Source organism: Haemaphysalis longicornis, unplaced genomic scaffold, assembly GCF_048455015.1.
Source record: "Haemaphysalis longicornis isolate Haplotype H1 unplaced genomic scaffold, Haemaphysalis longicornis Haplotype H1 scaffold_10, whole genome shotgun sequence".
NCBI classification, from domain to species: domain Eukaryota; kingdom Metazoa; phylum Arthropoda; class Arachnida; order Ixodida; family Ixodidae; genus Haemaphysalis; species Haemaphysalis longicornis.
In genome coordinates, this window is record NW_027526204.1 from 149,429,868 (window position 1) to 149,447,157 (window position 17,290).

Here is a 17,290-nt window from a genome sequence, read left to right on the forward strand (position 1 = left end):
AGCAAGTTTTATTAATGTTCTATAGTAACATTGCTGCTTTTCTGGAGCCAGAGGCCACTTTCCGGCCAGTTTATGAGCCATGCCAGCTACAAGTGGAACGTGCCTTCCCGGTACATGACGCAACGCTCGCTGAATTACGGGTCGCCTAAACAGGGGCGCCGGATATCCCTCTAGTATATACCAGTATAAAACTCACGGGTCCTTGGTGTCAACCTTAATGAACTTACACGATTTGATGAATGAAACAGTCGTCAGCAATGCTGTCATCGTGACAACTTAATCGCAACATGTCATTATCTCAGGCATGTCTTGGTATTTAATGCCGCTATTGGCTTCACTTTTTTATCTCCACCGCAAGATTGCATTCCTAAGTAAAGTTTTTATATTTGGGCCCAAAAACCTGCTGCGTTGCTTTTACTGCCTTTATTTCCAATTTATTAATGGTCGATCATTTATTATTTTTAAAGTAAAAGATTGCCTCGATTTTTACTGGGGAAGAGTATAACGCTCAGAAAGAAATGCTAGCATCATTCGCATAAAAACATACTTCGCCTTATTGTGAATATTCAATAAATCTTTCATACAAACATTGAAAAGAACAGGCCCCTGAAAGAACGGGTCCTTGGTGTCAACCTTAATAAACTTAAACGATTTGATGAATGAAACAGTCGTCAGCAATGCTGTCATCGTCGTCATCATTCTTGACGTCATGATCGTTGTAGTCCTCATCGCCGTGATTATCACGGCCGTCATCATCGTCATCCTCGTCATCAGCATCATCTGCATTATCGTCACGAGCGTCACAGACCCACCAACGCCCAATTCCGAATACAGGTGTGCTTCTATTAGTCTCGTCGCTTGAGCAGAAAGAGGCCAGAATTATCAGCGAGCATCGTTTTTCAAGAAGGCAAGTTTTCTACGTTACCTAGCTCCTCTCTGGGTTTCCGAATAACGTGACGAAACCCCTATTTTTTACAGTTCGTTGAGCTAAGTCCTCTTTGAACGGATATAACGAACGCCACAGGGCAATGCGGGATTCAACCAGTGAGTCACACACTACCGAAGGCTCTGTTGCATCACCCGAAAAGGTACAGTAATTGGTATTTCACCACGCTCACTCGCCGAAAACCGGTGAGAGAATTGTTTGTTTGGAGATGCTGGGCTTTCTTCCCAGGGATTTTGTAACAAGTGACACGTTAACAGCTGTACCTTAGAAAACCACATTTTAATCGCCACGCTAAGGCCGTGAAAATGCTATATTGACAGTTTGTTCCGACAGACTACAGTTTGAGACTGTTGGTGAGCAGACAGTGCTGAATGTTTCCCAAAGCAAGCATATTTATATAGACAAACCTAAAAGTCGTTCATTCAAATCTTACATTTTTGTTGTCATTTCAAAAATGTATTACTTGGGAAAAAAGCGTGTACTCCTAAACGGCGTTCGTTCACATTGTAATTTTAGTAACACCTGGATAGTGAAATAAAACTAATTTCCCCAAAGGTCAAGCATATAGGTGACAGATAGAATAAATCTTCAGATCCACTCACTTTCAAACCCATCCAAAACATCAAACCTATACTCAACCAGCGGCACATTGGCATACACGCACAAGCGCACGCACGCGGACCCGCCGACTCAAACACGCACACACACGGACGCACACACGTACGCATACACAGGAACAGGCACACGCACGCACAAACGCACACACTGCACACACCGTCTCTCTCTTTTGCTCTCTCTCGCTAGACTTGGATTCGCGTTCGAACTTTACCAAATTTGTCACATTAGTTTAGGTACTTATGTGTTAAATATTGTTTGCTATTCCTTATGCTTGAGCTGGGATATATTTAAAACTGAAGTATTTCATTACATGTTCCTGCGTGGTAATTGTATATGGACTACGTAGCTGTGAAGGTAAATAGTCCGTGGTAATATTTTAGAGGGCTGACAAGCCCCAGGTGAAGCAAATAACCTTTACCCTTTGTATAGCAATCATGGTGCCTTGGCAACAAGAGTGTCCCTACTTTTGCTTATTGCGGCAGAACAGCTTGCGTGGAAGTGTGAACCCTGTTCTATGTGTTTTTCGGTGACAGTCGTATGATATTTTAAGACTCTCTTTTTTTGGCAGCATGGTGCTAAAACTAAAAAGCACAGCCCCCCCGGTCGTGGCTCTACTTCGGCAACTCCGCACAGCGACGGAAAAAAGCAGAAGGCCGCCGGAGGTAAGTTCCACGTGTTCTACAGATTCAATCGACACCATACTGGGAGCAAAAGGCGCATGGCCGCCTGTACTAAACATTAATGCGGCAGTACAAGGAGCCCCCTCTCCCCCCTCCCCCCCCCCCCCCATTCAGCATTCCAAGGTTCCCTCCAACTTTTTACACTCCTAAATAGAAACTGAACCACAGCGAATGTTTCGAATGATTGTTTCGGTGGCATCTGGGTTTTAATAAACCCATCTGGGTTTATTAAAACCAAGCTGGTTTTAATAAACGTTCATTCATATAAGAACTACTTACGACTAATTAAGAATCAAGGGGTGTTTGTTTATTAGCCATTGCATACAAAATACCCGGTTTATACAGTTTACCAGAAAACTCAATGCGCCTTATTTTCGTGAAATACAACGCTGCAGTTGAGAAAACATGCTCCGGACGTTAGGATACCCTGAAGCTTCGGTTTAGGGAATGATATTTTTTTATGCCTGCCTCCAATGAACGCCTCATCCAAAAAGAGGGTCATATTAGTAATCTAAAGCAAGTATAGGGGAAGTAATCATATGCTAAAAAAGATAGAACGAAAACATTTCCCTGCAGGCAGCGGTCGCCGTCATATTGAGTGGCAAGACAATGATGTTTGTATGTGTTTTTTTTTTTGTCTCCGCTTTTCTGCCTCCCTCCCTTCCGGCGGTGGTTCCTGTGGTCAAAAATTGTTCATTTTTCTTTCTGCTCATACACCAGGCAATTTTTAATAAACCAATACGTCCCTTCACCACGAAAAAAATCATACCTACCAAAAAAAATAATGGCTGGCCACTTCCGGAGTTCCATAGGTTCCGGATAATGAATCTAGAAAGGACTCGTTTTCTAATGTGCACAAATCTTCTGCATTACAGCCTTTCACTTTTCACATAGCTTGAAAACAGATACACCGGAAGTAAAAAATACAGCAAACGAAAGCTCGCGCAAGACGATTACTCAATTTACCTAAATTTCTCTAATGTGTTCGTTTTTTAAGAGCAACGCGAGCTGCACTCAAACGCCACCAAGCCATCCAAGCGAAGTTCCAGCAGCAAAGCCAGCTTGTCCAAGGCCTCCTCCAGAGCAGACTTGATTGCATCCAAAAGCCAGAAAACATATGACGCTCAGAAGGGTTCATCTGCTTCCACACCCAACCGGGCCGCTGCGTTCTTCAAAGCAATGGACCCCAGCCCTCAAGGTTACTCGAATCTACACACTCCGGAGAAGGTGAGCTTCGGGAAGCATTTCACAAGAAATAATACGAATGGTGCAGTTTCTGAAGACAACCGAACTTCAAAATAGAACCAGCACTAACCACAATAAAGCATGTCGCGCATAAAGTGTCCATTTGCCCCCGGGGCTTAAACGCGAGAAAAAGCTAGATTTAATGCAAGCAGAAGGAAGACAGAGTGAACTCAAATGGAGGTCCATTTCTGAAGAATGTGTTGTGGATATAAGCAGATGTAAGACTGCGTTGGACCGTTAAGATGGAACGGCCATGTTGTTGCTTAGGAACAGCCGCAGACAGCAGACCATTTATGAAAGTACAAAATTTCAAAAGTTCGCCTCCGGGGCGACGCTTATGCTTCACAGTGTCGAATCAGAAGCGCTATAGAAAAACATCCCCGCACTCATGCTGGCAGATATTTCTGGCCGCTGAAGACCTCTTCTTGGGCAATACAGGATAGAAGGGCTTGGGAGACGCCTTGATCGTGCAGTAGGTCTAGATAAACTAATAATAATAGTATGGATGACAACGGAGACATGTGCTGAAAGAACCCCACCAGCCCCGTATTTTGCGCAGCAGGCAAAGGACCCTTTGCGAAGGAAGTCGAGAGCCCAGTCTCGGGAAAGCCCCAAGGATGCCACACCGGGAAACATCTCGGTCAAGCCTACCTGGAAAGGGGCAGAAACAGCTGCTCGAGAAACTGATCACGGCGCCGGCAAGCGACGCGGACCGTCGTCTGTAGAACGAAGTGGAGTCAGCCGTGCTTCCAGCAAACGAGCCTCACCAGCAAAGGTGCTTGAATCATTCTTATGTGTGTTTTAAGCATGCCCTTATTATCACGCGAAGTTAAAACGTCTAAAACCAAACAATGCAGCTTGTATCAGAATTAACCCACTATTTTTTGTTCCTCAGCAATGTGAGACACGTGACAATTTAACTAAGTTTTCATACACCAAGGGTGGAAGATTACAGGATTCTGAAGCCTGTCTGTATCATAGGTTGCCAGTATTGAGCTGGTAGATAAGCAAGCCGGTGATAACGTTCGTGTCTCGATTTATGGGGAGTTATAAAAAGGCAATTGTAATCAAATTAAAATAATCTGAACGTTCAACCACACAGTGAGGAGCATTCGCAGGATGAAAACTGAGTTAGAACAATTGATTCTTTTCACACTGGCATACCAACCTTGCTGAAACTAGAAAATTAGCGAAAGACAGTAATTTTATTGCTCTCTTCGGTACAACATGTATAAAAACATTTAGTTACGGGGGTCGAGGCAAAAGATCAGACTGCGGATGTTAGACCAGCTGCATGTCTCTGCTTAGAACGTTGTAAATACACCTATCGTATACGGCGTGCGATCCAAAAAACAGCTTCAAATTATGCAAGAAGGAAGCCTTGCATTTCCCACAACCACATTTGCGACGAGGATGGCGTGAACAAAAGATGGTCAAAAAAAACGGCACGAAGCGAAGGGCGCGACGGCATGAACCAAATTATCTTACAAAAGGTAGAAGACAGGTCGTTCGCTGCGCTTTCGGATGGGGGAGCGCGGAGGTGTTGCACGGCCGCTGGTCCAGCTGTGGCGACGGCTCTTCCAGATGACCTCTGCACTTAACTTTGCCACTGCACTTTCACAACTCGAAACCATCAGCAGCACCCAACCCTGCTAGACACCCCCTCACTCCGAGGCGCACTAGTCACGAGATAGCCAGGGTGTTCCGCACGGAGCACTGCCGCACTCTCTGCCGGCATTCCCGCCACTCCTGCTTCCGTCATAACCGAGAAATCTGGAGACGCCTGAAAGAGCGCTGAAAAAGCCTCAATAAAGCACAATCATCACACGAAAATTTCACTCGTGGCACAATGTTTGGGCAATACTAAGTTTATGTCGTTTATATCTATGCTGAATTGATGAGGTGCAACTCCACTTTGAAAAGAATGCATCAGCTACACTATTCGATCATGCAACAACGTATTTTATTCCAACTTATGATTGGTGATGAACATTTGGACTAACCAACGCCCATAATTGCTTATACATTGACACAGCTCTCCAGAAAATAGTGCCCTCATTTAGGTTAGGGCCATTTACGGAGACCAGATATTTAAAGCCAAAGAATTTCAGCGGTCATGGGATGTAATGCAAATCATTTTATTCTACTTGGAAGCATTATCCCCAACTAGACCCTTGTAATCGAGAAATCGAGCATGACAGAAAAATACATGCAGACATGGACCTATGAAGTAACACAAAAAACTGTATAATCAATTTTGAAAGTAGCCAACAGTTCGAACAAGAGCAATAAACAGAGGAAAAAAAGAACAGTACAAAGGGTGGTCCTGTTTACAGCGGTATGTCCTGTTTTCCTTCTCCGGCCTCTCCTGTTTTTCCTGTCCTCAGTTTTTTTGTCACTGTTCTAGGATTCTTTAATCACAATACGTCCCTACTGAAACGTTCCGTATATACAGAATTATGGGAATACGGAGTTCATACGAATTATGCCGCTCCCAAGCACACCCAAAGTAGATGTTACAATAAAAAAACTAGGAAATCACATTATTTCACGCAATAAAAACATTTGGCACAGGTTTCGTGTTTTTATCTTCAATATTAAGCAAAATGACGCTCCGTATGTTTTCCGTATACTCCGTGTATACGGAATTCATAGCGACAATAATTTGGGGGTTCTAGTAAACTTACAGACATCAAACCGTTGTCAAATTTTTCGATGAGTATGCCCTATTTCGTTCCCGTGTGTTTCTCAAAAATATTCCTTTTTTTGTTGCGGCTTTGTGTCATTCTAGGAAAGTACTCCATATTCCCATATTTCCGTACATATGGAACCTTTCAGGAGGGACGTACCACGCTGCACAGATTAGAGCCATTCTAGGTATTTTTCGTCGTAAGGACCTGGTTATTCGTTTCACAGGAGGAGGACAAAGGAAGCCCCGCGACGGCTGACAAGCGCTCGCTTCGGTCGAAGGCAAGCCGCACCAGCAGGCACAGCCCCTCTTCGTCCAGCAAAAGGAGCATGCACAGCCTTCGAAAGCACGGAGGTCGGTGTGGGGATCTGCCGGGCGAACGGGACTTCAGCGTAGCCTCGGTGATTCCTCTGGTCGGAGGCAGTCGCAAGAGCGCCGGATCCTCCAAGCGGTCACTGAGGCCCCTGGAAGAGGGGAGCGTCGAGGAGAAGGAAGAGCGCAAAAAGCACGGCGAGGAGAAGCTTCTCGTCATGCCCGATGGTACGCGCGTGAGCGTGGCGGAAAAGAATCTCTGGATCAGGTACGGCGCCGGTTTAAGAGACCTCACAATCTTCGTTGTTGTGCTATCGGTACCGAAAAATCGCCAGCTGCTGCGTTGTTTCCTGCTGTATCGCTGTACCTGTTGATATCATCATCACCAGCCTGTCTACGCCCACTGCAGGGCAAAGGCCGCTCCCATTAATCTCCAATTATACCTTTCCTGTGCTAACTGCGACCAATTTAACACCGCAAACGTCTTGATCTAATCTGCCCATCTAACTTTCTGCCGGACCCTGCCACGCTTGCCTTCTGTAGGGATCCACTCTGTTACCCTTAATGACCAACGGTTATCTCTCCTTCGCATTACATGGCCTGCCCACGACAGTTTCTTCTTCTTAATTTCTACTAATACGTCCTTAACATGCATTTGTTCCCTGACCCAGTACGCTCTCTTCTTGTACCTTAATGTTACACCTATCATCTTCCATTCTATTGCTCGTGGAGTCGTCCTAAATTTAGGTTGAACCCTTTTAGTGAACCACGAAGTTTCTGACCCGTCGGTGGGTACCGCTAAGGTTTAGCTGTCATACCCTTTCTTCTTCACCTATTATAGTGAACCTAAAAGAAAGACGTGGAAGCCATTCTTTATATGCTGTAGTAGCAACCCCGTTCGGCAAACCAGATGGTAGGCAAATCTTTTGTTCGCGTGCCTAAAAGCCCCTATTCTGATGTGTTTTATAGGCTGTTTAAAAATACTCGACTATCTCGTTTCACATTGACCGTGAATCGAGATCCGGTCCATGTTATTTTATTTACTTTATCAAGCCGCCGCTCCCTCACGCTTTCCAGCGCGGTATATAATTCGTGGCAAGAGGCAGGGATCCGTTAGCACATGTCAACCTGGTTCTCTGCTTTATTAGCTTATTAAGAACATTGCGGTAAACTGTCCTTGGGAACCGTAGCGGAGAGACGTGTAAGGGGCCTTACAACTCCCCAAGAAATCACTCATTGATTGCAGAGGTTAACTTGCATTTGGTGCGCCGTAGTCGAGGGCTACGGACTCAATCCGACTATCTGGATATACTTAACATCCGCCGAGATCTGGACACAGCGGCATTTTCCCTTTTCGCCTCCATCAGAAAAGCAGCCATTGCAGCCGTGATATAACCCGCGTCCCTGGGCCCCGCAGCGCAACTCCTTAGCCAGTTAAGCACCACTACAGGTCCCCAGACCGAATTTCGACCGTACCTTTGTGTGCAGGGCGATGGAAAAAGAACATCTGGGCTGTGACTGGAGGAATTGGTCCTGCAAATTCGTTATAGGAATAGCGATGATTTCGATTGTCTACTTCGTCATTATGCGCCAGGGTGAGTGACCTACGCTTAACACACCGACAAAGCTGAAATACTGTGCAATAGGACGATTTCTTGGAGCCATAAAAATTAGTCACTTTAAGTTAACTCTGGGAAAGAACTTCATGGAGACTTTGACGATATGTTGCGCAACCATTTGGAAGTATAAAAAAACATTTCCGTGCAGAAATAAAATATAATAGAATCTGTTGCTCGAAGCACCAAGTTCGTGAAAATTTTTAGGAGCACTTCTTGGAATCCATATTTCTTGTTCCGACCAAAATTGCTCGTTTTGCCCAAACCGGCTGATTATGCTATGTGATAAGCTTTGAACCAAAGAGGGATTTTTGTAACATTGGAATACCGAAGGCATGACTGTATTCGAAAAGCTTTCCAGGGTATTAAAGAACCAAGGCAAATTTCAAATCAATAAAACGAGCAACAAAATTTACAAGATTATAATTTCGCACTTACAAAAGACAAAAAAAGATGTGCTGAGGCTAAGATCTTGCTCTAGTTATGGCACGTTCTTGGGTCTTTGATTAATTTTGTAGCGTGGTTCTGGGCCGCGCCACTCACTTACTACACCAAATTTACAGATTTAATGATGGAACTTGTCGTAATCCGTAAGTATATGACTTATGTTCACGCTTGAGCTAAATTGGAGGTAAAAAACGTTTGTGTTTGCTCGTCTTTACGAAAAAAAAAACGCAAAGTCTCTGGACCGGAAAATGGGGAAGTTGACAAACACGGCGCTGACTTACAATAAATGAATTCATTGAGCGCACACGACCTAAAAAGGGGGAAGACTCCAGACTACAAGTAACGCAGATAAACTAGCTATATCCGTAACAAGGCCACAAATGGCCCGCTAACATGTGCACCGGGGCGCTCGCGCATAGAAAAAGCTTCGACAATCTCGCGTGTTCGTTCGTCATTGCAGCGCTTAAGGATATTACATCGTTCAAACCGCTCCTCCACGCGCATCTGGTAGCATGTACAGGGCCGTCCACTTTAGGTGCGAACACAGCGTACCGTGGCCCCGCTCCGCGGACCGCCAGCGCACAAGCCGCGGCCGCGCATTGAAGCTATGCAGCGCAGGTGCATAGGGGCCGGAGGCGGGGCTTCGTGTCGTCTGCTAGCGGGGGAGTGTGCCTTGCATGCTTTGCTGGGAAGCACGCCTAACTCTCGGCATGCTTGTAGCGTCTTAGCGCACCGCGACCGTGGTGCGGGAAAGCGCACTTCTCTCATTCTCTCGCTGCGCCGCGTCGCGTTGTTTCTGCGTATGACTACTGAGCGCGTCCTTTTTTCAGGTTCGCGGTCCCAGTTAAATGCATGTTTTATTGCAAACATTTAAGAACTGGCTTGGTTTGGTTTAATGAGAAATGGTTTAGGGGAGTGGTACATAAAATTTCGGCAACCTGGATTTATTTCGTAGGCACTGGTTTTACGCAGCACATTGATGTCTGTGCTTTTGCCTCCGGGGAATTTTGGTAACAGCTACTGGGTTTCGATCTCGCGAATTTGGTATCGATGTGTGTCGGCTTTTTTCATATATATGAATATCGCGCATCGTAGAGATGATTCAAGCAGTCTCCCAGCCAGCGCGTCACGCACCCAGCACAATCGTCCTACTCTCCGTCCGAGTCCCGGACTGGTTCCACTCTAGCCTACTACATTATAATGGATATGTCATTGCTTGCGCTACCTACCTGGCTAGTTATTAGCAGACAGCGGCTGTTCCCTTTGTTGCCCCCTGCTACGTATCCTCCTTTCTGGTACGACCCGCACTTCCTCGCAATGGGCCTAGGTGAGTAATGAAGCTGCGGTAACCAGTTCCATGCTACATAATTGTGGAACAGCTTCCCCGTTCTTGATGTCCCCAACTTCTGCATTCTTTTCTTCACCATCCTCACGCGCACTGCCAGCCAAACGCCACGAACTGAAAAATCCCCGATATGTTGAATACGTTTTAATGAGCTTAATAGTGCAAACAATGCCTTACAAGCACTTGCATTGCGGACCGATCGTATTCTGATTCCTTTTCCTATTTACGGTATTTGTTGTCGATTTCCATGAGTTCGTTCACCACCTTCGAAGTCTCACCAACAAATCTGCGAGCGTCTTCGAGGTAGACTTAGCATACGACACTCCGTTCAAAACAAGATTTAAGGAAGCTTGCACTTACTCACAAGACTTGAATGGCGAATCTGTTGTAGGTGAGCCGCACTGTTGTAGGTGAGCCGCATTGCCGCACTTATTTGCGTAGTTGCGGTACTAGTAATTGTCGTCATATGCATCGAAGACGTCGCAGTCTTCTTCGCAGCGAGTGGGGGATGGAAAGTCATCCTCGGCAGTGTACCCTTCCACGATCTCTTCGTCATCCACTCGAGAAAGTTCTGGCGGGATCTGCAAGCCGTCGCAGGAAGGGTTCACACACTCATAGCCATGTCTCCGATTATCCATAATGGCTTCCAGAGAATGTGGCGGCCGCGGTGACCTTTCCCAAAGCAGGGTGTCTTATCGTCTTTAGCATTACATGTTTAGCGCTAGCGCTGGAGTTTTTCTTAGATGCGCGGTAGCGGTTGACGGGAGCGCCGGAGTTTTCTTTGCTGAAGCCGCTGCACGATCCGGGGACTCGGCGGTCTCCGCAAGGCACGCGCTCACGACCGCTCGGTATTTTCTTGCTCTGCACCGTTTTCGACAGTCTTTTTTTTTATTTTTGCTAAAACCACTGCGCGTAACGGGGACGCTCGGCGGTCACCGCGAGGCGTGCACCCCCGAGCGCTCGGAATTTTCTTGGTAGTTTTAGCTGCAATGGCGAACTTACCGCCAGTAACAAGAGCTCCGCGGTTAAAAAAATCCGGCCGGACGGCATATCAGGTCACATGGCCATATGCTTTAGAGATCACACGCTGAAAATAAAGATTTGTTCCTTGACCGATGTTTTCTTTTACGGTGCGGTAAGTCCTGAGAAACCTGCCAGGGATTGACCACGTCCCCCACGGTGGCTCAGTGTTTAGGGTTCTTGGATATACTAAACCGGGAGACCAATTTTCTATCCCAGTAGCAGGCGTCGCTTTTTCAAAACTGACGAAATGGAAGAACGCGCGTTTGCTGCACGGTATCAGTGGACGGTAAAGAGCCTCAGGTGGTTATCCGGAGCCCTTCTCTAGGGCATCTTCGTAGCAAGAGTCGTTTTGAGACGTGAAACCCTCTAACCCCAGAAAAACTATTCCTGAAATGCCTTCAACAATACATGCATTTGACTGGGACCGCGTAACTGAAAAGAGGATGCGCTCAGCTGCCATGCACAGAAACTACACAACGTGGCGCAGTAAGAGAAGTGCGCTTTCCCGCAACGCGGTCGCGCCGCGCTAAGACGCTACAAGCAATGCCGAGCAAGCCTCTACAAGCATGCTTGCTTCCCAGCAAAGAAGCCACGGCGCGCTCCCGCGCTAGCAGACGACAGGACGCCCTGCCTCCAAGCCCCTGTGGGCCTCCGCCGCTTAGCTTCGATGCGCGGCCGCGACATGTGCGCTGTGTTCGCACCTTAAGTGGACGGCCCTGTACGTCAAGGGTGCTGCCAGTAGCGGATTTTATAGCGCAGGCGTGCTCGCGCGTCCTGCCGCTCACGAAACGTGCAGCTTGTACTACATATAAGATGCCGCAAAAGACGGTCATCTCGTACACTACTCCAGTCATGCACTTCCCGAAACGCCTTGAGTGCTTCTTGTTACAAATACTGCATCGTGGCTCCTCCGAGTTGATTTGGTTGATGATGAGGATTAGCGCGTAGACGCTACGCAGGCGAAGAGGCGCGCCGCAATGGAGGGCTCCGGACTAATTTTGACCCCTGGAGACCTTTAACGTGCGCTGAAATTTCGAACATACCGGAACCTTTAAGACTTCACCTTCTTTCCAAACCTGGCTAGCTTGCAGAGCCTGAAAACACCACACGCACTGCAGTAACTCAACGGTTCTTCGGAGTTTGTGCGGGACACCCTGAATGTATGCGTAGGACCGTCGTCGCTTTGAAGTCATTGCGTGCCACGGGACATGTTCGTGCCCTCTCTTCGGATAATACCTTTTTGGACAGGTCGTGAACGAGGTCATCAGTGTTTGATTCATTGATTGATTGATTGATTGATTGATTGATTGATTGATTGATTGATTGATTGATTGATTGATTGATTGATTGATTGATTGATTGATTGATTGATTGATTGTGGGGTTTAACGCACCGACGCAACGCAGGCGATGAGGCGCGCCATAGTGAAGGGCTCCGGATTAATTTTGACCACCTGGGGATCTTTATCGTGCGGCGAAATCTCGTACACACGGGCGTTTTTGCTTTTCGCCTCCATCAGAAAAGCGGCCGCCGCGGCCGGGAATCTAACCCGCGACCTCGTGCTCAGCAGCGCAACGCCTTAGCCACTGAGCCACCGCGGCGGGTGTCATCAGTGTTTTCCAACCTTTGAAGGCGTTGCACGTTGTTCGGGAACATAGAATCTACCTGGAGGGGGTCATGACTTGAACAACATGTTTTCACAACGTATGCGGCCACTCGCGTTTCACGAGATTTTAGAGTGGGCCGAAGAATATGGCAGCTGTGCTTTCCAGAACCTAGGGGCATATATTTTACATGCACGCTCCGCACTGATCTGCAGCTTTAGTTCTTGGAACCTCAGCTGGCCATCCACTGGCTGCTGCCTGGGTAGAACAAGTTCTCCAATAAAAGAGAAGGCGGCTCCAAACAGACACTTTACCTGTGTTTCACCATCAGTCCGAGCGCTGCAGATTACAAAGATATCGTCCCCTAACCAGAGAATCTTCACCATGGAGCTCTCCTTCAATGCTTCCTGTAGAAGTTGGTGTGCACTAGCCAACCACAGATCACTAAACTTGGAGGCCGGGCTGGAGCCTATACACGTTTTCTCTTTGTAAACGAAGCAGTCCCCACCAACGTTCACGAAGACCGAACGGAGATAGAACACCAGTAGTTTGAGGAACCGGCTGGCACTAATTACGAGACACTCTTGAAAGGAGTGGCTCCGTAAATGTCGGTAGCTTCGCTGACGACCTTAAGAAGGGTCGCGTGGGCTAGAGAATAGCAAACATCTTAGTCCTTCGTTTAAATTTCTTTGCGCTGTTTTTCAACAATGTCATAAACCAACCAACCACCTTCACACCTTAGTTAATGTTTCTTCGCACTGTTTGAGGTAGACAAACGCGTAGAAATGTGCACGCACATTAAAACTGATACTGTCTTATCCTGTAGTGTTAAAACACTCTACTTTGATGTTCTGCGTTAGAAGGAACAAAATGGCTTGCATATACAGGGTCTTCATATAAGAATGACAGAAAAAGAGTGTTATTTCTTAATTTCTGGTTGTATTCGAGGACGAAGTATTCTAGTTCTATTATATATGAGGTTTTCTGCAGCGACTATACACAGGCGATGAGGCCCACTGTAGTGGAGGGCTCCGGAAGACATGGACCACCTGAGGATGTTTCACGCATTTTTCTAGTTGAGTAGGTATGAAATTATGACTTCGTGAGCGTTTTTTGAGTTAAGGGGCATTTAACAACATTGTACCATCAAAGAGCAAAATTATACTGAGGAATTGTTGCACAGCTTTACCTGATGTAATTTCCGAAGTCCCCCTACCAGTTTATCGCCACTGTTCTCAAACAAACTGTAAACAGACGTGGGCGCTCTAAAGGCCGTTTATCATCGAAAGATCGAAAAAGATTTTGCCACAAGGCTATCGAGTTTTTACAAAGATAAATTAGGCTTATACCCGGTGACGGAAGGGATGTATTACATTCTGGTAGTTGCGGTCGGTTTCATTGCAAACACACAGGTCTCAAAAACATAAGCCTTTAAATTGCCAGGCTGAGCGATTGTGAATGTAATAAATGCATTTTGTATTGGTAGCACGTGCAAGTGTATCTCTTACGTTCTTCAAACTTTCTCACAGTGAGAGATTTGTTAACTGCACCAGACAATCTTCGGAAGCAGGAAAATGACGGGACAAACTACACGACGACTACAGGTACCAATTTTTTTCTTAAATTTGTACGTAGCTCAGATGTTGCAAGTAAAGTAAACGATTGTGCAAAGGGTATCCGCGGTCGTAATCAGAACTAGACCCCCGATGCTCTGGCCGTGAAGTACACGTAAGGGGGAAGACAAGCTGAAAAAACTATTATTACGGAGCGCGATAAACAAAAATTTACCTACAATACATTTTCGGTACCGTCGTAGGGGGTACAACATCGCAAACGATGACAATGAAGAGTGCAACTTTATAAAATACCTCTAAATTTAAACACCTGACGCCAAACCACATTTTGGGAACTGGCTCAAAATACAGAAAGCTGGTTTTTTAACCCTGGAGTTTTCAAGATCAGTCAGTACTTGATCAATGTTATTTGATGAAGTTACAGGATTAGCGTTACTTGATCGACTTGTATCGTTGACGCCAATTTTAGCCTTGTGTTTCTCTTGGTAGCCTCAGCTGCCATCATAGTTTTTCTAAGACATTTAAAGTGTTTTTATATTATTTATGGGCAATATATAATGGCTTGGTTGTGATCTCTATAAGGCAAGCGTCAAATTACACCGCATGCCGCCACATCTCTCCGTTCACACGTCACTTATTACTTACGTCTAGCTTATTAAGGAAACATGGCGTATTCACGGTGAATTTATGAAGTCGAGAATGCGGCTTCATATTTGATAATGAGTTTTATATCATTCAGAAGATGAGTTGCACGTTGATTGGCACCGACACTTCCATTGCACCGGTTTCCATTTCGTGTACCATGTTGGATCCAAGTTCTCAGGCACTGTTGTTATGTTTCGCTGTTCGTGCTCGGCGTCCTTTCTTGTGGCCTTCTACCTATTAAAGCGATCAGCTCGTGGGATATTTTATGGCTCTTAAATACTGTATATTCGGGGAAGATAGTTATATTGCATTTTTATCTTTCCGCAGTGTATCCTTGTCTCAATCGCAACTTACTATTTCACTGTGACAATATTTTGGTGCTTGCAGAAGCGGGATGCTGTCATTGATAGCTTGTCATTTAATTTTTTTCGTTATCCAGACCTTTTGTATAAAGGCTTATTTAGGTCGAGCGTCGATTTAGTTTTTGTACACCCAAAATTCTTAAAATTTTCCAGAATGTTCCACTACGAGTTTGGTTGTCCTAAAAGGACCAAAAAGTGGGATTTCAATAATCACTTTGTTTTTGCTGACATAAAGAATTGCTTTAATAGCACCAAAGGAAGGGTGGTAGATGAGTTCTTACAAAACTCTCACAGAGAAGACGCTCAAGCTGGGTTCATGTCAACTGCAGTTTTTACGTAGCGCTTGAATAAGTGTCGCTTCACACGTGTTTTGTTGCAAGCTCACACGAAGTATGTAAGTTTCAGGAAAACATACACGACGCCCATGTTTTACCTGCTCCTTGGATGTGAACTTTCAATGTCGCGTGACCGCATAGCACAAAAAAGTTCAAAGTAAAAGATTGTAAAAATCTGGACCTGTGGTACGATGTGTAGACGTCGTCATTGCTTTGAACTAATTTGTTTGCTAAACAGCGCGTAATATTTTTGCTATTTGTTTGCAGCTTCCAGCAGTCATAATGGCACGTTTTCACCACCCACAACCCCAGCAGCAAGTCTCAGCGGCCGTAATCAACGGAACTCGACGGCGAAGCATGAGCTTGGAAAGCCACTTTAACATTATTTCTATTCACGGTTTAAGACTCTCTTATTTCACATATGTATGAGTAAAAAATTTGTAAAAACCTTATATCGTGTTCTGTGAGACTGTTTTATTGGGTATATTTTTAAAGGTCTTCAACCTTTACATGTACATACTAGGACAAAGACTTCTAAAAACTGTACTAAAAAATTAGAATAAAATGTTCTCGCCTTTTCCTTTGCCGGTTGGTTAAATATTGTCACGAAGCCAAATCCGACGCTGTTGTCTTCAAGGAAAACAAGTTTATTACAGCGAACTTGTGCTCCCCTAGCAACTCAAAGAATACATATGCGGCGAAGCATCAGTCAACAAAGTGACATGCGCAAGCGAGCGTCGGCCAGTCGAATCCCACGGCGTCTACTCTGCAGGCTTTTATCTTTCTATGTGAGTGTTCCTCGCACCGCGGATTTAATCCAGAATATTGTAGATCAAAATATTATTCTGGGCTCCAATGAGATAACCCGTGCGGCATAAAAATAAAGAATAGAACACGCCCTTCGCCTGAGTCAAAGATGACACAGGCGGGCGCAGCCGGAGGCAAAAATAAAACAAACAAACAAACCCAATGCATGGTTCGCGGCAATATTGTCGAGCAAAAAAATGCAATAGCTTCAGAATGGCGTAACTGCATTTCTTTCAAGTTGAGTGCGGCTGTAACTAAACCAGCAAAAACGTGGCACACTTCCGTTTTATGGCGTTCAAGTGGTTCTCAACCGCTTCTGTAAGTAAAAGTTTATAATCAAGTGGGGAAAAAAGGGGCAAAACTTTGTAACCCGGAAAAGTCCTATAGGGAGGAGCTTTCGTTATTCAATCGTCGTCTTCGAGCTTTTTTCAGACGACCAAACGAAGTTGACCGGATCTGTGCTGCTTGAAGCAGCCTCTAGTTGTAGGAAGGAGGCGTTGACTGAGTATGCTGTGGCCTGCTATATTTTAAATCAAAGCTTTCAGCCACACAGGGAAGTCATTACACAAAAACATGTGGCAGCAAAGCCAACTTTCTTTGACGGAGATATTATCGTGGGTAAAGATTTGAAGACATATAAAATGTACCTTCCAAACCTTGATGACAGCTCCTCCTAGTTCCCGTCGCTAAAGGTACTATGGGACTGCACCAAGTTCCCCAACAAAGCGTCGACAAGTACAACGATTCCGCCGCGGCTCGCGGCTGCGGCGAAGTGCTATGACCAAGAAATCCAAACCTGGGCCGTCCAGCAGGTCTCGGCGGCTCTTGAAAGACAAAGTCCGAGCGAAACCGCCGGCACGTTGCCCCCAAGGGCGACCGACCACGGGAGTAGCACGCGCCGTAGTCGAGTAAAGACCACCCGCTGAGAAGACGTAAGGGCCCCCGTCGTGGTGCCATTTAATGGTGGTGTAGCTCTGCAGGCGACTAAATAAAATTGCTTCTATCTATCGCTAAAGGTTGGTGTGCAGCACTGGCGCAGGCT

At 45.8% G+C, this 17,290-nt stretch overlaps 1 protein-coding gene across 1 annotated transcript; it reads left to right on the forward strand.

Annotated features, from left to right (window-relative positions):
* Nucleotides 1–655: 655 nt before the first annotated feature.
* Nucleotides 656–15,949, forward strand: LOC144160147 (uncharacterized). The gene is made up of 7 exons (XM_077691745.1): nt 656–799; nt 2,133–2,226; nt 3,242–3,471; nt 4,052–4,264; nt 6,406–6,758; nt 14,055–14,129; nt 15,709–15,949. Exons 1-6 carry the CDS (start codon nt 656–658, stop codon nt 14,101–14,103), a joined length of 1,083 nt encoding a protein of 360 aa, XP_077547871.1. The 3' UTR covers nt 14,104–14,129; nt 15,709–15,949.
* Nucleotides 15,950–17,290: the final 1,341 nt, after the last annotated feature.

What these genes read in the sequence shown, in the direction of transcription:
- LOC144160147 (XM_077691745.1), top strand. Translation starts at nt 656, where the DNA reads ATGAATGAAACAGTCGTCAGCAATGCTGTCATCGTCGTCATCATTCTT. An exon ending in TCTGCATTATCGTCACGAGC is followed by an intron (nt 800 to 2,132) that starts GTCACAGACCCA and finishes TTTTTTTGGCAG; the next exon opens with CATGGTGCTAAAACTAAAAA. An exon ending in ATCTACACACTCCGGAGAAG is followed by an intron (nt 3,472 to 4,051) that starts GTGAGCTTCGGG and finishes TTTGCGCAGCAG; the next exon opens with GCAAAGGACCCTTTGCGAAG.